This window comes from Sciurus carolinensis, chromosome 5, assembly GCF_902686445.1.
Source record: "Sciurus carolinensis chromosome 5, mSciCar1.2, whole genome shotgun sequence".
Classification (NCBI taxonomy): domain Eukaryota; kingdom Metazoa; phylum Chordata; class Mammalia; order Rodentia; family Sciuridae; genus Sciurus; species Sciurus carolinensis.
In genome coordinates, this window is record NC_062217.1 from 152,226,372 (window position 1) to 152,253,674 (window position 27,303).

The 27,303-nt window shown below is 35.6% G+C and overlaps 2 protein-coding genes across 5 annotated transcripts in view; one reads left to right on the forward strand and one right to left on the reverse strand.

Annotated features, from left to right (window-relative positions):
• Slk (STE20 like kinase) overlaps positions 1–22,909 on the forward strand; it is a 61,156-nt gene extending 38,247 nt beyond the window's left edge. For 2 of the 3 annotated variants that reach the window (XM_047553830.1, XM_047553832.1), the window contains 10 exons: positions 896–1,026; positions 1,305–1,428; positions 2,785–2,964; positions 5,325–5,417; positions 12,408–12,537; positions 13,498–13,622; positions 14,098–14,286; positions 14,823–14,948; positions 15,902–16,015; positions 19,332–22,909. In XM_047553830.1, coding sequence (XP_047409786.1) covers positions 896–1,026; positions 1,305–1,428; positions 2,785–2,964; positions 5,325–5,417; positions 12,408–12,537; positions 13,498–13,622; positions 14,098–14,286; positions 14,823–14,948; positions 15,902–16,015; positions 19,332–19,478 — 1,359 coding nt within the window. In that variant the 3' untranslated portion in view covers positions 19,479–22,909. The remainder of the gene's footprint in view (positions 1–895; positions 1,027–1,304; positions 1,429–2,784; positions 2,965–5,324; positions 5,418–12,407; positions 12,538–13,497; positions 13,623–14,097; positions 14,287–14,822; positions 14,949–15,901; positions 16,016–19,331) is intronic. The other variant, XM_047553831.1, reaches the window with a different exon arrangement.
• An 845-nt stretch (positions 22,910–23,754) lies between these two features.
• The window catches only part of Col17a1 (collagen type XVII alpha 1 chain), a 48,481-nt gene continuing 44,932 nt past the window's right edge, over positions 23,755–27,303 (reverse strand). For both annotated transcript variants that reach the window (XM_047553829.1, XM_047553828.1), the window contains exons 52-56: positions 26,778–27,146; positions 26,099–26,236; positions 25,810–25,872; positions 25,566–25,646; positions 23,755–25,253 (exon numbers count right to left, since the gene is read on the reverse strand). In XM_047553829.1, coding sequence (XP_047409785.1) covers positions 25,201–25,253; positions 25,566–25,646; positions 25,810–25,872; positions 26,099–26,236; positions 26,778–27,146 — 704 coding nt within the window. In that variant the 3' untranslated portion in view covers positions 23,755–25,200. The remainder of the gene's footprint in view (positions 25,254–25,565; positions 25,647–25,809; positions 25,873–26,098; positions 26,237–26,777; positions 27,147–27,303) is intronic.

Here is a 27,303-nt window from a genome sequence, read left to right on the forward strand (position 1 = left end):
CAAAATGTGAGTGTAGGAGTTTTAGATTTGTTACTTCTGTTCACAAATAAAAAATTTTGGGTGCCTGTTGAGCAATCAACAGTTCTTGATAAGGAGTTGTTAGGCAGTTGCTAGTAGTCAGGTTAGGTACTTTGGGGTACAGTAGAGGCACTGTCTTTCTAGTAATTCTAAAAGCACACATACATCTCTGGTAGATGGAGGAGTGCTGTTGATAGTATTACTGTTGCTTAAATAGATTTTGATCCCCTGTCATGACAGTGTTTAAAACTTAACCTGAGAGCCTTTTCACAAAACATTCCCAGCTGACCTGTAGATTTAGAGTTTTTAAGGGATGAGTCCTAGGCATTCATTTTAAAGTGTTTTGTCAGTAAAAAGGCAGAAACCATAGACTGAGGTTGTGGCTCAGTGGTAGAGCACTCCCTTAGCATGTGTGAGGCACTGGGTTCAATTCTTTTAGCACCACATATAAATCAATAAAAATAAAGATCCATCAATAAAAAAATATTTTAAAGAAGTAGGAAAACTTCTAAAAGGGGCAGAAACCACAGAAATGGAGAAGATGAAGAAAAAGTGGTTGACATGTAAATTATACTAATTATCCATTTATGTAAAGCAATCACCTGTGCCTAATTATGTAGTGTAATAGAAGTTATGTATGTACAACAACAAAATGCCCAATTTCACTTTAAGAAAAAATTGAATTTATCCGTAGAATGAAGTGGGGATCAGTGTTTAAGGGGTGTAACTGATTCTAGAGAGGAGTCTCCCTGCTTTATGTTCTTCATATGTGTAGTTGTCAGAGCTTGTGTATCTGTTTTTATTTTTAAAGAAAAAAATGTTTTCTTCCTCTGCTATTCCTTATACAAAACCTAACTAAAGTAAAAATCTTACTCAGGAAACAAGAAGACAAAAGAAAACATTGAAGAAAACACGCAAATTTATTGTCGATGGTGTAGAAGTAAGTGTAACAACATCAAAGATAGTTACAGACAGTGACTCCAAAACTGAGGAATTGAGGTTTCTCAGGTGAGTAGACAACATAGTTTTATATTATTCCTTTTTTTAAAAAAAAATTTTAGATGTTGATAGACCTTTATTTTATTCATTTATTCATATGTGGTGCTGAGAATCGAACCCAGTGCTTCACACATGCTAGGCAAGCACTCTACCACTGAGCCACAATCCCAGCCCACTGGATTATTCTTTTATTACTTTTTCATTTAAAAATTGGGTTTTTAAAAATGTTACTTCATAGGTGTAACTTTTTTCTATTTTCCTATGTTATTATTGTTACTTTTTGTCAGACGTCAGGAACTTCGAGAATTAAGATTTCTTCAGAAAGAAGAGCAAAGAGCCCAACAGCAACTCAATAGCAAACTGCAGCAACAACGAGAACAAATTTTCCGACGCTTTGAGCAAGAAATGATGGTAGAGTCTCAGATTTTTGTGCCATATTATTCATGAAATTTTAATGTTTTTAATAAAACAAAACCCACTAGGAGATTTTAGAATTTGTTCTCTGATTATTAGATTTTATTGGTCTTGTGATGTATCTCTGGCCTTTATTGCTTTAGTGTTCTGGATGCTTTCTTTTAAAAACTCCTTTTTTCTTGAAAGAATCCCAGTCCATCTTCTTCTCACTGATTTATCATGTGATGGCTTTTTTCAAGTTTAAATCTGTCTTGAAAACTTAGAATCATGCAGCCAGAAGATGGTTTATAAGGTTCTTAGATGTATCTATTGCCAGATAACTTTTCAGTGTTTCAATTCAATCTTTCAATGTAGAATCCAAGATTTTAACCCTTCTAGAGCAGTTTCTTTAAAGAGTATTAGACAGAATATTATAACCTTTTGGGGCCCTTTACAAAGTACACTTTCTTCACTGGCTCCCACAGTTAAGCTTCCATTTCCCTGTTATAGTGGCTAAAGAAAACATTCCTGACTAGTCAAGGGTAATTGTTGCTGAGTCCTTTGGTTTTTATTTGTATCTGGAATTGGAAAAGGACTTACTAATGTGATACAAAATGTCAATAATTTTATATTGAACATCTGGCTTACTATAGTTTAGAAAAAATCATTAGAAATAGTATTCAAGTTTTAAATACCGTCCTTTTGCTCTGTTGTGATTTCAAGTGGTAAGTCTTGTTTAGTGTGAAGTGTGGCATTGATGATTACTGTGTAACAACAATTGTAACACAAATTCCTAAGAAAATGAGATTTTTTTCTCATAGAACAGTGCTTACATCCTGTTTTCCAAATGTTTTGCTTTTCAATTTCTTTTAAAAAGAAAATGTCCTTTACAAATATTTTAACCATACCTATTTCCAAAATTGCATATTACTCAAGTATTACATGAGTCTTGTTGAAAGAGTCATAATGAATAAAAGTAGATCTAAAAATGACAAATGATGTTATCAAAATGACTTCAAATGAACCCTTTGATTTATAAAAAAAAATTATTGATTGAATATTGGTATTATTCTAGTTTACTTTAGTAATTCATAACAACTGGATAACCTTCTGGATTCTCGAAAAATTTTGAACACTCTACTACCTGTATAGTAGAAGTAAAAGTATTTAACTTGTTACAAAATGCTATTCATTTTTTTGAAAAAATTTACAAACTGTTTTAGTGCATTTGTTTTGTTCATCATGGCAAAAGTTATATCACATTACTAAATTTAAATACTAGTTATGTGCTATTAGTAAATATCTTTGCTGTAATTATTAAAGAGTTAGTATGGGTGATAGAATTAAATGATCTTACAGTACATTGTTTTATAGAGTAAAAAGCGACAATATGATCAGGAAATTGAGAATCTAGAAAAGCAGCAGAAACAGACTATTGAACGACTAGAACAGGAGCACACAAATCGCCTGCGAGATGAAGCCAAACGCATTAAAGGAGAACAAGAAAAAGAACTGTCCAAATTTCAGAATATGCTAAAGAACCGAAAGAAGGAGGTAAGTGTAACTACTGTTTTTAATTATTAAAGCTAATTTTTTTAACGTGTAAATTTAAGGCTAAGGAATCAGGAATAATATGAGAATTAAATAGCACTCTCTTTCTTTAAGCCTGTCTTTGCAACAGTGATGCAAGATGGTAGTAGCAGTAAGGTCAGCTGTAATTCCCATTTTACTGCCAAGAAAACTAGAGTTAAAGAGTTTTTAGTGACTGATCAGTTTCACGAACTGCTGCTAGGAGTCTAGCTATACCTTGAACCAAGTCTTCAGATGAAATCTAGTCCATATTCCAATCTACCATTCTTCGTTTATTAATGCAACATTTAAGGCCTTACCTAGAAATTTTTTTCAAGAAAATTTACTTTGTTATTTTCTCTGACAGTGATAATTCATGTTATTATTTATTAATTACTTGCTCGTCATCTTTAATCATAGTTTTAGCACAGTTTTTCTTGATTAACTTTATTGATTTTATTAGACATTGTTCCAAAAAACTGAATAACTTGAAATTTAAAATAATATCTACTAGTTCATCAAATGGTGACGTATTTTGAAGAATCAAAAGTGCAAATCTGTAAAGTCATTTGACTAGAATGAGTTTTTCTATCTTTCCTGAAATGGTTCCATATTGTCATGGAATTTATTTGCAGCATTATTTATTATAAAAGATCGTCATCAATTTGTAAGGAGTGTTTTCATATACTGTTGCCTGTTTGTCCTCAGATTAAAACTACAAGACCTTTATGTCCTGAGTAAATTTCAGACATAATTTTATGATTAATTCTGTATCTTCAGTAGGAAGAGGATTTACCTTTTTTTTTCTTTTAAATATTTTTAAGCTGCTGATGAACATTTATTTTATTTATTTCTTTGTATGTGGTGCTGAGAATCGAACCCAGTGCCTCACACATGCTAGGCAAATGCTCTACCACTGAGCCACAACCCCAGCCTGGATTTACCTTTTCATGATCTACCCCAGGGAAATAATTATAATGAATTCTGTTAGGATCAGAACAAAAAAAAAATCTCAAACTAGTGATTGCTCTTTCTCTTTTGTTATACCTCTTAAATACTCAGTTTCATTAACTTTTAACATTTAAATTATGAAGAAATTCAAACATAATACTTTGGAAGCTTAAGGATGTGCTTAAGATGGGATAGAGTTGAACATTAATAAATACAGTGTGCTGTATGATTTCTTACTCTAAATAAATAAACCTTTAGTTATTGTTATTGAGGTAGAAGAACTTTATCTGGTAAACATGTTTGAGATCATAATTGCATATTTTAAATAACTATATTATATATTTTTCCCTTATCGCTAAACTTCTTGCATTTGGGGCATCTCTTCCTTTTATTGGTGATTTGGTTTCATGAGGGATTGCTGATGGGAAATTTTAAATACACTATGTTACATCAAAATCAGTCTCTTTCTTGGACCATCAATGGCATGTGGTGATTTGGAATCTGGTTTCTTTTGGTGCTTCTACTTGTAAATACATGATTGCTTTTCATAGTTAGATTACAGATCTATATTGGTAGGTGGAATTCACATCTAGAATTTTGAAATGTTTTAAAGAAAGAACACTAAAACATACTTCATTTTATAATGTAAGTATATTATTAATATACTTTATAAGATAAAATATAATAAATCATAGTTTATTAAACTTAGAGTACTTATGTTACTGATTTTAAAGTTGACAAGCTTGACAAATTGTCAACAAAGGAGAATGTCATTCTAATTCCTAAAGTCGTCAGATATGTTCATTTTATCACACCATGTATAAAATGGTGTATTTTATGGAAAAAAAACAGTATCTGCTTATTTCTCCTTTGTGTATTCTAAGATTTGCTTTTTGTTTTCTTTTTTCCAGTCTCATTAAGTGAATTTCATTTAGAATTATTTCTTTGGTATTATGAACCCAGTTATAAAAGTTTGAACTTTTATAAATGGCATTAACTTTTCTTATGTCCAGTATTCCAAATAATGTCTGTAAATACATACAGTTGTAATTTTATGATCTTTCAAGGTCAGTTGAACTTATCACATTTAGTTTCAGCATTAGTGTTCCAAGTAATTCTTCACTGATTGTCTTTGGGTCTTTGAGAAAATGATAGATAGGGATAATTAAGCAACTAATTAAACCTTTATATGGCACAGTGTTCCTTTCTTCACTGAGATTAAGCATGCTCTATCCTTTTATTCTTTTTCACCAAACTAACACTTATGCTAATGCATGTTGAAAGGAACTTTTTAACAGCTTGAATATTTGACTCTCATAGCTTGTCTGCTCACATAAATGCTTGCTGTGGAGAAAGCATTATTTCCCCACCTCCTGCATGCTTATACACTGTAGGTTATAAATGAAGTGGAGAAAGCACCCAAAGAGCTGAGAAAAGAGCTCATGAAACGCAGGAAAGAGGAGCTTGCCCAAAGCCAGCATGCTCAGGTAACAGCAGCAGCTTAATGCTACTAAAAACAGAAAGCAGCATTTTCTCATAGCTCAGTAAACCATGGTTGAAAGGGAATACTTTAACTGTAATTATTATGTCACACTTCTTTGCATCCATAGATTCCCAGATCCTCTTTTCATAGTGCTAGGTTCACACTATTGGTGACATTTAAATTGCTGATATGAAAGTAAGTGGAATGTTCAGAAGGTTGACTTAAGATGAAAGAAACAAATATTTGCAAACTCCACCATTATCCAAATTTCAATTATGATGGAACCTTATATTTTTAAGTAGTAATGCCTGTGTTTGATAGCAGACTTTTAGAAAAGAAAAATAGAGAGTGAGTATATAAGAACTGTGCTTAGGAAAAGAATGCCATTATTTATGGGAATAAAAGGCCATTATTTCTGTAAAGCTCAAAGTTAGAAGAAAAATGGAAAATGGTAATGTTAAATGGTAGATCAAACAGTTATTACTTCTAAGCTTGACCACATGAGCAACTTTAAATTCAGATTTTAAATATTGTTGTTTCTCTCTCTGATTCAGAATGCAGTGATTAAATAGACTATTTTTACCTATATGGAGTTAAATAAACTTGATTCTAGGTTATAATAAGGCTTTATCATAAGATGGGTGCATTCTGTACAAATAGGTAAATTAGTTTTTGTTTTTTTTTCTATTTTGTAGTGCTGGGGATTGAACTCAGGGCTTCTTCACACATGCCAAGCAAGTACTCTTCTCTTGAGCCACATCCCCAGCCCAATAAATTAGTATTTTTAACAGAATTTTCCAGAGTTATTTCACATGACTTTACAAGATTCTTAGACCAGGAATCTTTAAATTTGTGTTCAGCCTGGAGGGAAAGAGAAATGAATTCAATTTTAAGTTTGAATATGTCAGTAAAACAAAGAAGAGACATGGATTTCATATTAATTGTTGCTTTGAATTATCCATTTAACCTGGTTTGATGTGATTCAAAATGTGACTCACAAACTCTTAGATTTTATAGACCCATAAAAAGATACAGAATCAACAGAAACTAGCTGGGGCCATGACATGGATTTCCATTAATATTTTTTGTGCCAAGTAAGGATATTTTAAAATTCCCATTTACTTGTTACTGTCATTTCAGAGGAGAGAATATTATAATGTTAAGAAAAATAAGGAAAATAAAATGAGAATCAAGATTTTAATACAGCTAACTTATTTGAGTAGAATTAGTTTGCTTTTTTTTTTTTTGCTTGCTATGAGGCATTGAAAGATTTCGTCTTGGCCTGGTGTTGGGGTTACTAGTTTAAGGTATTGCTTAGCACATTTGCTATGTGCCAAGCACTGTTCTAAATTCTAAACATTTGAACTCAGTCTCATAATAAACATTACCCCGATTTTGGAAGTGAGGTAACCACATATAGGAAGGTTGAGTGACTCTCAAGATCACACATCTGATTTGTGGTAGAGCCAATATTTTCATACAGAAAAGCTTAGCTGCATATAATGAACCTCCACACACCACATCATACTATCTCTGAATTAGGCTACTCACTCTGTACCTCATGTAAACTCTAATCCACTTGGTGCAGTGGTTATTAGCCATTTCCTGTGAATAAAGTGAAGACCAAGTCCTTGCCTGGCCACATATCTACTTTTGGATAATTTGAATTTCAAACCAGAAAATAAATAACAATATAGCTTTGCCTTATAACATAATGTACACTTTTTTAATTCTAAAAGGTAATATATTAAACTTTAGAGTTGAAATGGAGAATTTAGTAGAATGAATTAGGTGATCCTATGCTTAAGTAAGTCTTTCTTGGTGATTTTTCTTTGAATTTTGTGGGTTAAAAATAATAGTAAATTTTTTCTGTAAATTTAAGTGTTTAGAATTTCACAGATTTTTTAAAAGTATTTACTCCTAGATGAAGTTTCTAAAACTTGATTGATAACTCTACAGAGTCTATTTTAAACTTTTTCTTTTTGGAGAACTCATAAATATAGTCATATCTTCGTGGAGCTAGAACTTATTTGATCACCTAGTCCAGTGGTTTTCAGTCTGTTCTGCCAACAGCTCTTCAAAAGTCAAGGAATGTTGGGTCTGTGGGCCCCTGATTCTACCTCAATTAAAGTAGCACCACTTTTAAAATCTGTTTTATTAATAGAGTTTTTGGGTTGAATTTTTGAAAAGGGAATTCTACCGGTTTAAAAAAACAAGAGCAACACACTAGAGTTTGGAAACCACTGGTCTAGTTCAAAACTTTATTCAAGGGATAAGGAAGAGGCCCTTTTGTTAACTGACTTGATCTAAGCTCCAAGAAATTAAACCTTTGTATAGTTATTCATTCCACTTACAAAAGTCATTCAGATTTATTCTCACCTGGGAGGTGCATTGTATTCTTATCCACAGGGTGTTGCTCAGGTCATGATTCAGTCTTTTCAGTTGTCCTCTTGTGCAGTCTTCAACGCCCAAATGCAGGACGTAAGTCCCGCGTGCTTGTGGGAAGATGCCTTCTGTTTTACCTGCTCTTTCTTTGACTCACATGTGCCTTTTCATTGTTGACTTCACTTCCTAAAATCTAGAAGATTGATAGATGATAATGTCGGTAATGACAATAATAGCCTGACATGAACTTTATTGTACAGTGTTCTTCAGAGAGTTTTCACATCTGATTCTCATTGCCACCATCCAAATATGGAATGGAATATATCTATTATCGGGATGAAGAAATCTAGTCACAGAAGACTGAGCGATCTGCCTAAAGTCACATAAGAGATTAATGGTAGAGCTGGAACTAGAACACTTTAAATATAGTGTTCTTTTTTTCTGTTTCCCACCACAAATTTTAATTTGAAATCTTCATTTTTTAAAAAAACTAAAATATCTTTGCAATAGTATTCTATAAGCTTTGCACATGTGAGAAATTGAATGCTGTGATCATATTTTTACTTTTGTGTGAAGTGATCTTTTGATTGCATATGTGTATGGAGATGTTTAAATTATGGATATGGTCAGAAAAGCCATATTTTAGTTCAATTTAACTCTAGTTTTCATTTGTTCAAATTCTTAACGAATAGTGAGTTGCTATTCTTGTTACTATAGTTATAAATTAAGTCTGGAATTCCAGGCTATATTCTTTCTCACAGTTTCCATAGGGAAGACTAGCTCATTTAACATTTTAATTTTTGTTTGTAAACTGGAGTAGAGAGAATATAGCTTGATTTCAACCCCTCCTTTTCCCCCCTCTCAAAATTAGACTTACTTTTTAAAATTGTTGGCAGATGTTCAATTTTTATTCCAGTCTTCTAAAAGAGTAAGCAAAAAATTTTTTTTAACAAGAAATTATGAATTACAATCACTTTTCTGATCATTACCATTTTGGGGCAAATCTGAGTTAAAATGATCAAATTCTGTACAAAATAGTCCAGTATATCATAATCCTTTCTTATAGTTTTCTAGAACCCAAAGTTGTAGTTTTAATGCTTATAATTATTTAATTAATTATAAAATTCCTTAACAGAATTTAAACTTGTACTTTTAAAGGGCACTCACTTTATAATTTATGTACCCATTTTAAAAAATGACTTTTGGTCTTAATAGTTTTCAGTTATTTTGTTGTATTTTATTTTTTATTTCTAGTGATTAAAACATCTTTTTTAAAAGGTAATTTGTGCAACATTTCTAAATTTTAAATTTCTCTTAGAAAGTTCTTAAGAGTAATTTCTAATTGTAGATGCCATTGTGAATGTATTGTAGTAGGATTTTGAGGTTAGAAAATTTAATGAATGCATTATAATATAGAATTTCATTTTTTTGAGGTGATGAAATACATTAATTTGTACATGAGGAACATTTTCAGATAATTTTTAGCTTTAACATAAAAAATCCTTTATGCATTATACCTGACTACATCATTGTTCAGACTCTGCTTGCTTATTCAACTGTGTGGCACCTGGGTTCTTTGCTAACACTGATTGTTAGGAACTGCATCCATATATTGGATTTATAATTGCCTACCTTAATTTTTATTTGGTGATCCATATTTTACCTCCTGGAGCAGCACAACACTATTTCTACCTGCTTCTGTGTAATTGTCTTCACCCTTCTTTGCCCTTCATCTTTTAGCTGCTTTAGGGCATACTTCTGTAGTCCTGTTATTCATTGTAGGGCATGGTTTCTGGATTCTTTATCTCCAATTCTGAGTTTTCTGTGGTTTAATTTTGAACTTTTGAAAGTTTGATACTAAGGGAAGGGCTGACAGTTCAAGACTAGTGGTAATTGGGACCAGTAGAGTGGAAGCTTCTTAAAGGCAAAACTGTCTTTTATTAATTTTAATAACTCTGTAACTAGTATAGTACCCAACTATTTTAGTCAGCTTTTTCACTGCTATGACTAAATGATCTGACCAGAACAATTTTAAAGGAGGAAAAATTTGAGTGCTCACTCTATAGAGAGCTCACTCTCTATAGAGGTCTCACTCTATAGAGAGCTGGCTCCATTCCTCAGGGTTCAAGGTGAGGCAGAACATCATGGCGGAAGAGTGTAGCAGAGGGAAGCAGCATCCAGAAGCAGAGAGACTCTACTCTCCAGATATAAAATATATACCCCATAGCCATGCCCCAATTCCCACCTCCTTCAGCCACACCCTACCACTTCAGTTAATCCCATCAGGGATTAATTCACTGATTGGGTTAAGACTCTTACAACCCAGTCATTTCTCCTTTGAACCTTCCTGCATTGTCTTGCGTGTGACATTTTGGGGGATATACCTCACATCCAAAACATAACGCCAGTATTTACAGAATGCTTAGTGAAGGTTTTCTTCAAACCTAACCTCTTACTTTGTGTAAACATAAATATAGTAATATGTCCCAAAATTGCATAGATGAGAAATTGCACATTTACTGACCCCATTCTACACTTTTGCATTTGACTTTGAGTCTAAAGTTTTATATGTATATGCTAGGTAAGTTAGATTATTGTTTCTGTCCATGCATGTGTTTTTTAAAAATCCTTTATGCAAACCAACACTAAAAATGTTAAACAAAAGGAACCCTTTAATATATCTGCAGGTTATGAGTTTATTAAACAAGTTGCATATGGAAATTCTGTAACTGAAGTTAGAGAAACAATTCAATTTTTATTATAAATATTTACTGTAGGATAAAAAGAATCTTTTCTTTTTTGGTGACCAAGATTAAATTCAGCAGTGCTTTACCACTGAGCTACATCCCCAGCCTGTTTTTATTTTTTATTTCAAGACAGGGGACAGAGTCTTGATAAGTTGCTTAGGGCCTCACTAAGTGGTGGAGGCCAACTTTGAACTTTTCATCCTCCTGCTTAACCTTCCTGAGCTGCTGAGATTACAGGTGTGTGCCACCGTGCCTGACTGGAAAAAGCAAATCTTGAACTGTCTTTGTGATAATTGCTTAAAAGCATGGAGATTTTGCATCTGTTTACTAAAATTAGAATCCCATATTCTAGATTTTACCTTTGGAGCAGAACAACATTAGTTCTACCTGGTTGTATATAACCATTTTAGCCCTTTACCTTTTAAGTATTAACTGCCTCAGGGCATACTTCTGCAGTCCTGTTTAATTTAAGTATTCAGTGAAAAACTTTGCCTATGATAAAGTTATTTAGGTAACTATAGACAAACAGGTAATTGTAGTTTAAAGAGGCAATCCATTAGTCTTTTTTTCCATTTCTGTGTATTTGAATTCATACTAAAATACAAATGATGCTGAAACAGCAGCATTTATGACTTAAATTATGGGACAGCCTGAATTGATCACCTCCAGAGACATTATTGTTAGGCAGACATCTTGAGAAACTTGCCAGACATGCATTCAGGACAAGGTTAGTAGTGATACAGACTTCGTTAGACTGTCCAAGCCCAGTGAATGGTTTCAAAATAGATTTGGGGGTTTGAGAAGGGATTATAGGTAAAAAAAAAAAAAAAAACTGCTTCAATCTTAAATCCACAGTTAAACTGATCTGCATATCCCTTGAGTTAATCACCTACTGCTATCATGGGCAAGTGAGGGATGGAGATCCAAATTTACTTTTTTTTTTTTTTTTTTTAATGCGGTGCTGGGATCGAACCCAGGTACTTGTGCTTGCAACAAAAGCATTCTACCAACTGAGCTATCTCCCCAGCCCTTATTTTTTTTTAAAGCATAAATTTGGTTGGACATTTGTACTCAGCAAATACTTGTTGAATGAATTAGTAAATCCCAAACATATTGGTAGAATCCTGTAATTATAAGAATTTTGTTTATATATTTATAATATGTAAAGCCCGTTTCTAGTCCTAGTTTATATTTCTCTAGTCACACATTCTCATTAAGTCTTGAAATTATTGTTCTTTTTAGGAATAGGTTATAGAAAAATAGAAACTATATTCCTCTGTTGTATAGCATAGTATTTTTTACTTACTCTATTTCTTAGAAAAATAAAATTCTGACATTTGCTTTACTTTTCAGCTCTTTTATTACCTTTCTTTCTAAAAAACTTTTTATTTATTATTATTCTTGTCATTCCATATTAGAAGGAATAGTCAGTTTTAGAAGCTGTAAACTTATTGTTTACCCAAAGCTGCTAGTGTAATAGGGCATTTTAATTATGAATGGAATATAAACATTTTTGTGTGTGTCATCCTTAATAGTGAATTTAGAATATTATATATTCTAATTTTTTCACAGTTGAATTGAATGGTTAATACATGTATACTACATGTGTACTATATAATTTTGGTGATTTTAAAATCTAGCTAACTTTGTAAACTTGGTTTAGAAATCTTGTTAACTTCCCTTGTTAACTTCTCCAGAAGTGGTAGAGTGCTCACCTAAGATGCTCAAGATCTTGGATTCTATTCCCAGTACCTCCGAAAGACAAAAAGGAAATCTTGTCAATTACTAATATGTACAGTTGTATAAAAAATGGATATTTAGTTCTGAAGAAACTTACTAACTGATGTTTAACTGTCTAATAGGAACAAGAATTTGTTCAGAAGCAACAACAAGAATTAGATGGCTCCTTGAAAAAGATCATCCAACAGCAGAAGGCAGAGTTGGCTAATATTGAGAGAGAGTGCCTGAATAACAAACAGCAGCTCATGAGAGGTATATGAAATTTTAGCAAGTGTGTTTACGTAAAATGGTATCTCAAAAACATTGCAGAGATACACCTTGGACAAATTTGAATGTTCTCCTTTGCTAATGTGATAAAGGGAAAGATAAAGCTATCTTTCTACAGTAAATGAGAAAAAAACTTTTAAAATTAAGAAATACTGCAAGATATAGAATTCCTTTATGAAAGTCAAAGTGAATATAAATACTTAAAACAGGTCTGACTCAGGGCATGGTGGTGCATGCCTATACCCCAGCAGCTCCAGAACTGGGCCTTGGGGATCACAAGATCGAGGCCAGCCTTGGCAACTTGGTGAGACCCTGTCTCAAATTGAATTTTAAAAAAGGACTGGGTGTGTAACAGTGTAAAGTGCCCTCATGTTCAATCCTTAGTACCTCAGGGATAAAAAGAGACACCAAAAATTAACCGAGGGACTGAGGCTCAGTGTATAAAGTGTATGCTTAGTATATAATAGGACCTGAGTGCCATCCCTAGCACCATTTAAAAAAAAAAAAAAAAAAAACCAGAAAAATACTTAAAATGTTTTCCTGTTCAGATGATGCTACAGATACATCTCAAAAATTTTGTGTATTTTTTATGCCTTATAATTATTGATACACTCAGTGGTTATATAATAGAATGGAATTTTAAGAACTTATTTCCCCTCATAATTTAGCTTAGATTTTTTTTTTAATTTCTGTTTAAGATAACTGAATGAATGAATTTTTAGTTTTTGTGGTAGGATATTCTCAGTTTATAGGACATTAAAACAATGAAAAGTGAGAATGAATATTAGCTATGTTCATATTGTTAATATTTTATTTATAGCTCACAGTGTCCGTTTGTGTATATGAGTTAGTGTATAGATAACACTTATGTAAATTTTAAAATGAAGAGCAAAGTACATTAGTAAAAAGAGCAAAGTGACTTTTTTGAAAATTACTTTTTTCTAGCTCGAGAAGCTGCGATTTGGGAGCTTGAAGAACGGCACTTACAAGAAAAACACCAGCTGCTCAAACAGCAACTTAAAGATCAGTATTTCATGCAAAGACATCAGCTACTGAAGCGCCATGAAAAGGTTAATGAAAGGAAAATTTCTTAATTTTTTTTATTCTTTCTAAAGTTTACAAAGCTTTTTCGTTTTGAAGCTTATATTTCTTAGAGAATTTATTTTTTCTTTTCTCTCATTCTGATTTGTTGAAGTTAATTGTATCTTGATCGTGATTATAAGTACAAGGATGGTAATTAATTACGATGTCTAATGACCTCTTATGTTGTAATCTCCTTGTATCTCAGAGGTAGCTGTTTTGGTTCCTCTTGTGGTTCAAGTAAAAATGTGAATTCCCTGTACTGAGTAAAAGAGTTTCAGTATAATGCTCTCTTATCACTAGTGACTTTATTTATAAGTTATTTTTTGCTTGTATATTGCTGGTCACTGTAGAACAAGGGAGATAGTACATATGGGAAAAAACGGTGAACTCTTTGAACATATATGTGGGTACTGAGTATTAAGTTATTTTTACACTACTGGATTCTGTTTAAAACATTTTTAGGAAACAGAACAAATGCAGCGTTACAACCAACGACTTATTGAGGAATTGAAAAACAGACAGACTCAAGAAAGAGCAAGGCTGCCCAAGATTCAGCGTAGTGAAGCCAAGACTCGAATGGCCATGTTTAAGAAGAGTTTGAGAATTAACTCAACGGCCACACCAGACCAGGACCGAGACAAAATTAAACAGGTAAATAAGCAAATTATTCTCTTCATTTTTAGGTTTTGAAAATTTGAAACTTTAGAAGTGCCACATAATTGGCTGTAAACATTTAGTGCCACTTTGGGATTGTCATTGTTCATTTTAAGAGCTGGTGCTAGGCACATGGTATATGCCATCCTAGTCTTTCCAGGGTGATGACCGTAGGGAAGCCCTTCTTCCCATGCCCCACAACAGAGCTTGGTCCTGGGAATGAGATGACTGGGACAGCTTTTTAAGTTAAAACATGTCTTCACTATGATACTTCACCAGTCACAAGTCTCACACAAATTAAATGAGGTCACTAAGCAGTTAGGATCAAGATTTTTAATCAGAAGTATTTCTGTTTCCCTTTGGCCCCTACCCAAGTCATCATGTAGACTCCAATTCTGTGTCACAGCCTATTATTTCTTGTAGCTTTAGTTTATTATATTTTAAGTTTTGTTAAATTTCTTAATTATACCTCTAAAATATGTAGAAATTATATTGCTTGTTAATTGTAATTTATCTTTTGTTTTGCTTTGTAGTTTGCTGCACAGGAAGAAAAGAGGCAGAAAAATGAGAGAATGGCTCAACATCAAAAACATGAAAATCAAATGCGGGATCTTCAATTGCAGTGTGAAGCCAACGTCCGAGAATTGCACCAACTGCAGGTTATTTATTTATTTATTGTGGTACTGGGAATTTAACCCAGGGCTTGGTGCATGCTAGGCAAGTGCTCTGCCACTGAGCTACATTCCTAGCTCCCAACTGCAGTTTAGATGCAGAAGTGTGACAACAGAACGGAGCAGTCAAGTGGATGGTACAGAGAAAATAATAACTAACCAAAGTAAACTGCATATTACTTATAAAAATGCTGGAGTTGAAAGTTTCTATTTCCTGTGTAGACCCAAATGAGGATCAGTTTAGTATCATAGGTATTTGTTTATATTTCATATAACATGATTAATGTGACCATGAAGCTAAATTATAGCCTAAGAAATGGAATCTTTCAGAAGCAATTTTGAGTATGGTTTTTAGCATATTTTGCAAGAAGATGTGAATCTTTCAAATAATGAAGTTAATTTTGTTGTTAGATTCTGAATTTAAAGTTTCTTTTCCTTTTAAAAATGATGTTTTTCTAGGTTTTTGAAAAAAAAAATGCTAAATATATGGGAATTTTCTTCATAACAAATGTAAAGGGTTTCTTTAGAGAGGACTGGTTTTGGACCTCACCTGAAGTGTGCAGCTCAGCTAATGTATAACCTAAAATGTTTAAAGTTTCAGAGTAGTATCAACAGTGTGGATACTCTACATTTGCTTATAATTTGCTGAAATAGAATAGTTCCCAATTTCACTTCCTGGTATCAGCCGGTGAAAATGAAAAGCAAAGAACCAAACTAATTCTTTCTGTTTAAGTTCTTTTTATGTTAACCAGTTTAATTTCTAAACTTATAAAAATATATCTACTATTTCATAATTCTTGACTGGTGTGTTTTAGAGGAAAATTTGAACTTAAGAAGTAGCTTGATGATGAATAATTTATTATTTTGGGAGACAATTGTATTTGTGAAAAATTACTTGGTTGGTTGATCTATGATGTTTTAAATACAAACTTTATTTTCAGAATGAAAAATGCCACCTATTGGTTGAGCATGAGACTCAGAAACTCAAAGAGTTAGATGAAGAACATAGCCAAGAATTAAAGGAATGGAGAGAGAAACTGAGGCCTAGGAAAAAGGTAACTTTAAAAGCTTTACTTAAAATGTTATGTTTGTACTCATCCATTACCCAGCTGTTGGCTCTTTGCCTGCTATGTGTCAGGGACAGTGTCAGGGACAGGAGGTGGCGATTTCTGAAAAGACATAGTCCTTATTTCCAAAAGTTTCAGACTTCAGTAACAAGCAAATTTAAATTGGTGGGATTATTCTGGAAGAGGTAAATACAAGGTACAAGGGAGGGAGCAGAATGTACAAGCAAAGGAAGAGGAGTGCTTAAATCTTCCTGGAGAAGTCAGGGAAAGCTGTGGAGATGAGGTGTCTTATAAGACACGTGAGTCTTGGAGGGGGAGTAAGAACTTGCAAGGTGAATAGGCAGATTGGAGTGAAATGGAGTTTCTTATAGAAAAGAGAATGAACAAAAGTGATGTATACAGAGATACAAAAGTGATGTATACAGATTTCCTGTCATTGGAGGATGTGGGGGCTGGGGTGTCTGTGTGGGGCATTAGGGAGGGAGAAAAGGGAGAAAGGGAGCGATGACACCATGTCTGAACAGGTTCAGGTTGACTAAGGTCCTTGTATGCTGTGTAAATTTAAAATTTAGGAAAATAGAAATGGCTTCCCTTCTTCCTCCTTCCTTTCTTATTTGTACTTGATGGCCTTGGTCTCACTGGCTAACCATTTCAATTCTGGTTACCCTCCTGTGAACCTTATCTCTTCATTAGCCTTCAAACTTAAACTTGTTTTCTTATGGCCTTCCTGCTTGCTGTATGTGTCAGTCACTCCTTTGTTCCATTCTACTGATCAGTCAATTAAGGAAATGTATATTTAGCCCCTACTATGTGCCAAAGGTTCATAAAATCAGTTAAGAGTGTAGTTTTTAAGTTTTATTTATTGTTAAGTCTTTTGAAAAAAGTAGTACATTCTGCTGGTTCAGAACTCCAGAGGTTTAGAAGAGCAAACGGTAACAAGTACTTTGTCTTCAGTTTTACTTTTAACTCCTTGCAGTCTGGCTTCTGCCTCATAGATCTTGTTGACAGTGGTCATGAGTGAATTGCTAATTAAATTCTCTGACTGTATTTGTTTTCATCAAAATGTTATTTAAAAAAATTCTCCTCTCACCTGGTCTTTGTGACAATTTTGTCTATTTTTTGGTGGTCTTTGTTACCTTTTATTTGTCTTACAATCTCCTAAAACATAGATGTGTCCCAGTTTTACCATTTCTGTTCTTTCCCTTGAAGATATTGTATGTCATAGGCTCAGCTGTTGCATATTTAAGGACTGTTCCAAAACTAAAATAGTAGAGTTGTGCAGGATGAGCTCTTAAAATCATACAGGTACGAGTTCAGATCTCAGTACTGACACTGATAAATTTTGTTATTTAATATTTGTAGGTCTAGTTTCCCTTATGTGAAAAATGAGATTAATACTATCTACCTAATTTGGATTATTAAGAAAGTAATATATTGTTGTTCATTGGTTTTATTATCAGTTTGAGCATCGTGCAACCATTTATCTGGATGTTGTGTTTCTCCTCATTTCTTTCAGGCCTCTATTCAAGTATCATTTTATCAGTGGGTTCTTTTTTTGATCACTGTCTTACCATCTCAAATGTTCTGTATCCCTTCTTTCTTGGTTTTTGTTTGTAACATTTATTGTCTCCAGATGAATTTGTCTGTTATGTCTTCTTCCAGAATAATATAAGCTCCTTAAAAGCTGGGAAATCATCTCTTCATTCACTAATACATACTCAGCTGCTAGAATAGTTCCTGGCATGTTGTAAGTGATCAGTACGTACCTGGCAAACTTGAATAAAGAATGTCAGTAGACAAGTATTTAGCAGATATCAAACCAAACTTGGCATCCTTTTGCCTCCTTCACATCTTACCTTTCCCTCATCCCTGTAGCTCCAACCATTCTTCTACATTCCCTACACTCCTTTCTCTTAATTGACATTCAGACTGGAAATCTGAAGTGATTTCATTTCTGTGATACTCCACATTCAATCAGATACCAATTAATTTTGGCTCTTTTAATAATATTTCTTCTCTTTTCCTTTGCTGTGTTACTGCTTGCTGAAATTGTTTAGTAGTGTCCTCATGGGCCCTGTGCCATCTAGTTCTTTCCCTTTCTTCCTACTTGCATGCTATCATCAGTGTATCCTCAAAAACATCTCTGAAACTGTCATGGTGGTGTTAATAAATCTTCAGTTCCATCACTGTATAATATAAATGCCTCATTTTTATTTTGGAGCCTTCATAGTATCACACTTGGGCACAGCCTTTCTAGCTTTCTGTCCCAGTTAACCCATTTTGTTTGCCGTACGTGCTCCAGCATGGGTAGAATCACCATTCCTCACACCAGTTCCACAGTTTTCCTGACTTTGTGTCATTGTTTTAGCTTCTTCTGTTTGGCATGCCTTCCTGGTCCTGCCTATCAACTTCTAACTGTTCCTTCGTGTCCAAGCTTGTGTTTCACCTCTTCTGAGAAACCGCGTATTCTTCCATATTTTTTCTGTAATAGCACTTGTCTCTAAATCATTTGTTCACAGTCATTGATACCTGTCTTAGTCCATTCAGGTTGCTACAACAAAATACTATAAACTGGAGACTGTGAAGTCCAAGATCAGAGTGCCAGCAGAGTCAGGTTATGGTGGGAGCCCTCTTGTGGGTTGCAGAGTGCTGACTTCTCGTTGTGTCCTCTCAACTCTCCAGCCCCTTGTAAGGGCTTTACTCCCACAAGGACTCCACCCTCATGACATAGTCACTTCCCAAAGTCCTAAACTAATAATCATCACATTTGGGATTAAGTTACAATGAATTCAGACATTTATCACACACTTATTGTTTATGCTCTGTTATGGGGATGTAAAGATCAGTCTTACCTTTAAACAGCTTGTAATCCATTGTGGAAGAAAATTATTCACATCAATAACACAAAAAGTAGGGAATGGTAAGTGCATATAAGAGAGACAGATAATAGCTAGTAATAGGTTTTATCTATTAGAGTGCTTAGTATGTGTGAAGTGCATCATTATCACATTTAATCTTCACATAACATATCAGTAAGGTAGGTGATATTGTACAGAAGAGGAATGAAATGATTCAGTAATTTAGAGAAGTTAAGTAATTAATCCAGGTTTCCATTTATGTGACTGACCTGAGTCTTGAACATGGGGCTGTGCAAAACTTATGATCTTTTAATTATTGAACAGTCATGTCTTCCTTAGTATACAGAGAAAGTGTTTTGGGAAAGCAGTTTTATCTTCGCTGTCAGAGTAAATTCTATGTACAATATGATACCAACACATAATTTCTTTGTCCCTTCCTTTTTAAGACACTGGAAGAAGAGTTTGCCAGGAAACTGCAGGAACAGGAAGTGTTCTTTAAAATGACTGGGGAGTCAGAATGCCTTAACCCATCAACACAGAGCCGGATTTCCAAGTTCTATCCTATTCCTAGCTTACATTCCACTGGATCATAACAATGGGAAGCATTCTGTGGTTGGGTTTGGCTTTTTAAATATGTCACTCTTTTCTCTTCATCTTCTGTCACAGTCTATATCAAATAGCTCATGAAGACAATCACCTGCCTCACCTCCTAGGTGGTTTATGTTGTTGTTGTTTGCTTGCTTTTTTAAAGCAAAGATGAAGGGAAAACGAACTAAGACAGATGCTAGGCCATGTTGGCAAAGTAGCATCTTGCAGTAATTCCCTAAGGTGATTTTGTATATCCCTAAAATATTGTATTCTTTAGACACTGTTACCGAAAAACTGTTAGAGAAATAATGTTTAAAGTTATTAATAAAACTGTTACATCACAAGTATTAATAAATACCTTTTTACCTGACCTATCTTCTCAGTGATGCCTGCATTGTATAGTTGAAACTCTACTGTAGAGAGTTGGAATAATTTTCTTTTGACGAATCAGCTCTTATGAAAAAGCTACAAGTTACTCAAAATTTGCTGTTGACTTAGTAAATAAATATATTTCATCATCAAACATAAACAAACTTTAAAAAATTCTTTGAATAAATTGCCTATTTAGGTGGGAGCTAATAATTGAGGTGCTAGTTTTATTAAGATAGTGCCTAAAACACTAAATTTCAATCACTGAAAAAATCTTTTTGATCAACAGGGGCAAAACACCCTTAGCACTGAATGTTATCATTTAAAAAATCTTGCTCCTATTACCATTTAATAGAAATTTTATCCTAAAATATATGTTGTACAAAGTATGGAAAGATGAAAAAAGGTAGCTGTTAAATATACAAATTGGAAATATAAAAGTACATTAAAAATACAGATTTAGTTGTCCTAGTTTATTTCCAAAAATGAAACATGAGCTGGTTAAATGCTCTACATCTTAGCAAATTCTGTTCTTTAAAACTTAGAGGCCTGTAGGCTCTGGGTTGTATTTATAAATATATTTTCTGAAATTAATTTTAAAAGAATTTGTTCAGAATAATTTTTTAAAAAGGATTTGTGTTAAATATTTAGGCACACATCAGAAATTACTTTTTGTTGTTTTGAAATGAGGTTACTTACATTTGGTTTTATTTTGTTCCACGTTTAAATTACTTACTTTGAGTGGGAAAAGCCCCTCTATCGTGGTTGCTGGTATGTATAATTATTAATGAAATGTGCACTCTGTCCCTTTTGAGGCCTAGGATTTCAACCATGTGTCGGATCAAACAGTGTTATGAACTGTCCTCTGGTGCGTGAGATATCACATTTGTAAATGATGCTCTCTGCCTGCCATTTGCAGCCTATTCTCTTTTAAGAGTGCTAGGTACCAAATTGTAAACATTTCAGTTTTCAGTTATACTACTTTTGAGGCTGGAGAAACATTTAAATGTAACATTGTAGGAACACTGATTTGTATCAAGAAAATGTAAATGTCTGTAGCACTTTCTTGCAGTTAAATTGAAAACTTTGGATGCTGAACTTTATTTTATCAGTGGTTTATATGATTTAAAAATGCATGTGGAATTTTAATTTTATAATTGTTTTGACAGACATAATTTACTTGGACAAACTTCATAGGTAGCCTTAACTTCTGGTCAAGTTTGTTTTTTTTATATAAATAAATAAATATATATATATACACACACATATACACATATATTATGTATGGTTGTAAATTCATATGCTTATATGAATGTGTTACTGTATACAAAACTTAATGCTTTAGTCTCAAGTTGGGTTGAAAACTTTTGAAAGCCTTTAAAAATATATCTTTATAAAGTAATATTCAGGATGATGATGGAAATTGTTTATATTGTTATGATAAAAATAGTGGTATAATGTTGCCCAGTGTATTTAATGATTTTTGTGAAATGAGAGAGGGAAGAAAAGCTCTTATACCACTTTTCTCCTTTGAAATTTTCAGTTTATTGACTTTTTACAAAGAAATACTTCAGGCAATGGACATTTTTTCAGTATCATTTAAATAATTTCAGATCTCATTTGGTCTGGATATTTGAGTCTTTCTATTCCTTTCACCTTGACATTCGTAGTATTGAATCCAGAGAGAGGCTCAGAGTAGAGCTGGGTTTTCCCAGTTCTTCTTTATCCTCAGCTCTTCATCTCCCTTAAACCTGCTCTTTGGACTCATACTGAGTTCTCTTTCATACATGACCATCTTTGTGTGGGTGCAGGACTATACAGTGATACATATGTAGAGAGGAAACATTCATTTTAATACTTCAGGTTATAGAAATCTTTACAAAGTGTTTTGTTATGATATTTGTACCCACACCTGCCCACTTTCTGTTAAGGCCTTAAATAGATTTTAGTGATCCATCTTTCTTGTATGAAGTGTAGAGGAGTGGGTGAGGGGCACAGACTTTTTTGAAATCAGAGTACAGTCAAATCCATCTCTGACATGTTTTGTTGCTGAGGTAGAATGTGCTATGAAGTGCATAAAAACAACTCTCCACATGTGCATCCTGAACAGTCACCCCCCCCCCCCCCCCCGGGTCAATGCACACTGTGGACATACCACACCTCCACACTTCTGCAGGTCCAGCTCCTGCAGTGTGGGGCATTGGACTGCTTTTCTTAGTCCTGTCAGTCCATAGGCTATGGATTGCTGAATTAGCTGCTATTCTAGATGGAGTCACATTAAGCTTTTTCTTACTCTTTCTGTGGGGAAACTCTAGGGTGGGTAAGAAGGAAATTTAGAGTGCTTTTACTTTTTTGAAAATATTGGAATCCTCCTATGACAGGATACAGCAAATTGTAATTAAATATAAACCAGAACCAGAGCTACCTCTAAGTAGTGTTTCCTTAAGCACAAAGCTCTCAGGCATATGAGACCCTCTTTATTTGAGGGACTCTGATTTCTTGAGCATCAGCAAGTTTCAGAAGTGACTGTTTTTTGTATTCTTCCAGTTCTTTTGTACCTACACACTTTTTCCCATTCCACACTGCTCACATGACAAAGACTCTTCTAAGAAGCCAAATTCGGTTAAATTATTAGCTAGGGATATTGTTGACTAAAGCAGAACCTAGAACTCCAGTGCAAAGAAGAGAGTTCAGTTCTAATTGTCTTCTGATTAAGTAAATCACTTCTTTTCTGGGAAATGATCTTTTGTAGGAAATGGGATGGTATTTTAAATGCTTTTCTTACGTTGAAGGTGCAACAGTTAATGCCTCTATTGTTGCTATACTGTGGCTGACATGGTTTTGATAACGCTTTAGAATTTCTGCTGCAAGGCTTGGAATAGAGTGTTTTATCAATTTTAAATGTTGGCTGCAGCTTTCTTTCTGTGATCTTTTGCAGTGTAATAAGTTCACAAGCTGAATTTCCAGAAAGAATTTTTAGATTATGCCTCTTATCTATTCGGGATCAACATGTCTTTTCAATCAATCATGGATTGACAAATGAAAAATAAAGTTATTTCTTAATCTATTTTGAGAAGCAGTTTGTTTAGTTTTTAAAATTTTTTTTTTTAATTTTAATTTTTTGCTTTGAGGTTCTTTGAAACTAGATTGTCCTGTGTAAGAACATGTTGCAACTTTTCTTTCTTTGGTCCTAATTATATTTTCAAGTTTGCCCTCCTCTGGGTCTTTTGACCTTCCAGATTTATTAGTGCTTCTAGCCATCAATGTGTACACACACACGCGCGCGCACGCGCACATGTTCACAAATATGTTTTACTGGTAACTTGCTGGTGGGTGTCTTTAGCATGCAAACCCCTTTTTTGGGGGGGGGGTGCTTAAAATACTTTCTTCAACATGTATATACACATTTTTACCTCCCCCCACTTGGAATGGATTATTTTTCTGAGCATTACAAATCATATGACCTCACATCTGCTAAAATAACCTCTTTCTGTCATTCATCACTGATACAGTCATCAAGATTCAGTAGACACCCGGCAAGTCTTCAGTTTGGCTGCAGGGAGGCACAGCTTGTCATTTTCTAATCTAAGAACATTATTGAACTATTGAGCTCAATCTTGACTTTTTTTTTTTAATAAAACAGAGGAGGCTCAGTGCTGTTGCTGTCCACTGGAGGCCGTTTCTCATATCTGCACATCCTCCTTCTGGGTTTTGTCCAGAGAAAGTACCAGGTTTGGACTTGGGCACATTTCACTTGGACATAGAATTCTATGAAGACTTTTGGATATCTTAGTAAAGTAAGTCGAGTAATAAGAGAAAAGGTCCTATGTCTGATAAAATAAGAATCATTATTACAGGGGATGTAATACTTGGAGGCTATTATAGAAAACAATTCAGTCTTTTAGAAGAGGAGAGGTTTAGAAGTAGATTTAATTTAACCCCATATTTTATTATCCAGTAGTCAGAACTCACAGCTTGTAAAAAATTAACAAGTTGGCCAAGAAGTACAGTCTCTTTGGATTCGATTATCTGATTTTATGTACATTTTCTTGAGATGTTTGATATTTGTATAACTTCCCTAAATAGGTGTTTTGATTTTGCATATATTTCTGGCCTGGAATCATAATTCCTTTGCATCAGGATAAATCACTACATTAATTTCAAATAATGTTGCTTTTTGGTGCATATGTATTTCAAGTAACCCATGCTTAAGGAAATTTTCAGGTACTTTATAATATGCCAGATTGAGTTAATAGTTATAGATGAAGTCCTGTCTTTAAAGGAGCTCAATTTAATAAAATGACAAAAGCTGTGTCCCAAAGTACAACTTGTATTGTGTGCTTGTGTTTATAATAAGCTGTGAGACCCAATTAACCCAGAATATATTTTTAAAATCTTTGCTCAGGTGTTCATATTAGACATGATATTAAAAAAGAAAAAACCCTTTAATTGAAAATTTTACATTAAAATGATTTTTCATCTTATAGACCACATACAAATGTTTTTAGACAGTGAAAAGTGCTTAAAAACCAACTGCACCAACCCCACCCCCGCCATCCCATTTCCTAAGAGCAGAACAGAGGGTGATGTTTGTGAGCGGAAGCCATCCTTCTCCAGCTTCAGGTATTCTATTTCTGCCTTCTCCTTCTTGCCCCTCCTTGCCCATTGCCCCTCTTGTCCTATTTGCTATAGTCTAGTTGAGTGTAACATCTGTACATCCTAGCAGGGGCCTGTAGATGCAGATCATAGCTATAATCAAACTCCCTAAGCAAGTGGGGATCTGACCTGCATATATATGTACATATAACTATTAGAAACCCTGTCACCTCCCGCAGGGGAAGTGGATTTCTTAATTTTTTCAATTGCAAGTCTCTTCTTGGCCAACTCTCCGCCACTCAGATGGGAGAAAGGAACTAATAATAGCACAATTTTGCAACAATAACCAAAAGACACTCCCACCAAGTGTCACCTCTAGGAAGGCACCCCATCCCTATCTTCCATTTCTGAGCTCATTTTTAGGGAAAGCTCCAAGACTCGCAAGCCAACGCTTATGTAATGACTTTCCTAGATAGGGGCTTGAACTAAGTGTTAAAAAAGCCAAGGAGCTCGGATCTAGACATCAGGGAAGTAAGTCTCATCCTAAAATGTTGCAGCTATTCTTAAAGTCCACCAGTGAAGTTGTTGCAGGTTGTGTATCTTTGCCTGAATTTTTTTGTTCAGACTAAAACAAGGGTTTCTAGGTGACTGTGTCAGGAGGACATTGACAGGCTCCAGTTTTCACCCTCTGGAGAGAATTGGACGTAGGAGTCCATATGCATTTCAAGAATGGGTCCAGGGGTTTGCTCTGCCAAGTCCAGCTCATGGTTTGATGGCAATACTTCTCTTCCTCCGCCCAATGTAGACTTGGTCACCTGAAAGTTAGGAGGTAAGAAGGAAGTTAAAAAATATCTGTGGTTTATGGGGACCTTAACTTGTGCAATATGGTGACTGTGACTTCTGCAAAGATGGTTCATAGATGAACTCTCCTGTGAGACTTTGAATTCGTTTATATCATTGACCCTATTTCATTACCCACTCGGCTCTCCTTTTCTCCCTGCACTGGTACTTCCTTTTCTTCCTCCCTAGCTGTTATGCCAGTGCGTTCTTAGTGGTGCTGCCCTGGCACTCTGTTGAGCAGACCTCCCACCCTCCAGAAACTCCAGAACATCAGCCCCAGTATTTACCTTTGTCTCCTTTTTCCCCCTTGTGCCCTTGAGGGCCAGGTGGCCCAGGAAGGCCTCGTGGTCCAGCAGGGCCTCTGTCACCTAGAAGTGTAGGAGGAAGCGTGACACTAATGCAGAGTGCACAGGGCTGTGGGGGGTGGGGGTTGAGACTTGGCAGAGGTACCCATCGTGGCAGCAAGGTGGCTGCTTCTCAGCAAGAGGTTGTCATTACACAGCTGGTGGCTGTTTCCCTGTCACCACTTACCTTTGGGTCCTGTGGTGCCCATCTCTCCCTTCTGCCCAGGGGGTCCTGGAATGGCTCCATAAGCTGCAAGGGGGGAAAAACTGGCTTAGAAGCTGGGGAGGTCTGGTGATTTGTTCAAAGTAATACCGATGGGCAGCGAAGGAGTTTGCATTTGGAAGAGGAAGTGAAGTTTAAAATTTATCTGATTTTCAGTATCTCAAGGTTTTTCATGAGATGGTGTCTGTGGAGCAGATCCACGTGAGACACTGCCACAGGGTGGGTGCTGGGAAAGCAGTGGGGATGGTCTTACTTCGGAAGAAGTCCATGAGGTCTTCAGTTACGTTGCTGTAGGCAGAGAAGACCTTGCTGATGCCAGGGGGGCCCTGGGGCCCAGGCTGCCCTGGTGGGCCCTGGACAGTGTAGGCCATTCCCTGTAGCAGGCCCTGACCTGGAAACACCAGAGCACAGTGCAGGGTCACTCGCCAGTCAGTGCAACGCCCGCAGATTGTCTTAAGTCCCAAAGCAGTTAAGCTAAATGCAGCTATCCCAAGGGACAAGCCAGGCAGACTTCCTCTGTATCCTCCTGTGTGACTGGCACCGGTCTCTGCCTCTGTGGGCATTTCTCAAAGGCCTGTGGACTGCACAACTGTGTCTGTGCTGATCAGCCTCAGGGAGAAAAGGCCTCTTAGCTGTCCACCTCCACTCAGCTCCTTAGGACTTTCCTGGGACCCAGGACAGGTTAGGTGTTGGGAAAGCAAAGTACCAAGAGCCCAGTGTGCTCTGCTCCCCAAGGCTTAGGTTCCATTTCTGGGGGCCCTTACACCGAGCTGGCTGAAAATTAGGATGGGCCTCCTGTCTGCTGTCCCTGCCCATCTGATTCCAGAATTACTGTCTTCACAGCCTGAGTGCTCAAAAACGGGAGCGCTGGTCTCTGGGGCCTAGCTGAGGTGCTCACAAGCTTCCACACCGAGGCCCATGTCCCTACTTACGTTGCAAGCTCTCTGACACCAGAACAGCCAGCTCATTGTAATCCAGGTCTCCAGCAAAGCCAGCCCGGAGCGAATCGCCATTGCTGCCATACGTGCCGCCTTCTGATGCCGCTCTGTAGCCCCCACCTCGGCTGATGTCAGTGCCGTAGGGACCCCCGTCTCCTGTGCCAAAGGCTCCACCTTCACCCAGCGAGCCTCCGTTGGTTCCTCCAACACTGGTTGAAGAACTGTAGGAGGTGCCCCGATTGGAGGAAGAACTGTGACCCCAACTGTAGGAGTTATCCCGTGACACCAGGCGACTGTCTCCAGGTGGTCCCTGTGGCCCAGGAGGGCCTGGGGGCCCAATGATGAAGCTGCGCACATCAGGGCCTGTGGGAAAGGAAGCTGCCTGAGCAGGAGCTCAGCTTTCGGACTAAATGAGTTGGGAACTAGACGGTCTCTCCTGGGGTCTGACCACCCTTTAATGACCTGAAGTGAACTTCAAGGTCCTTGCACACCAGCAGGAGGTCGCTGAAAGGAAAGAAAT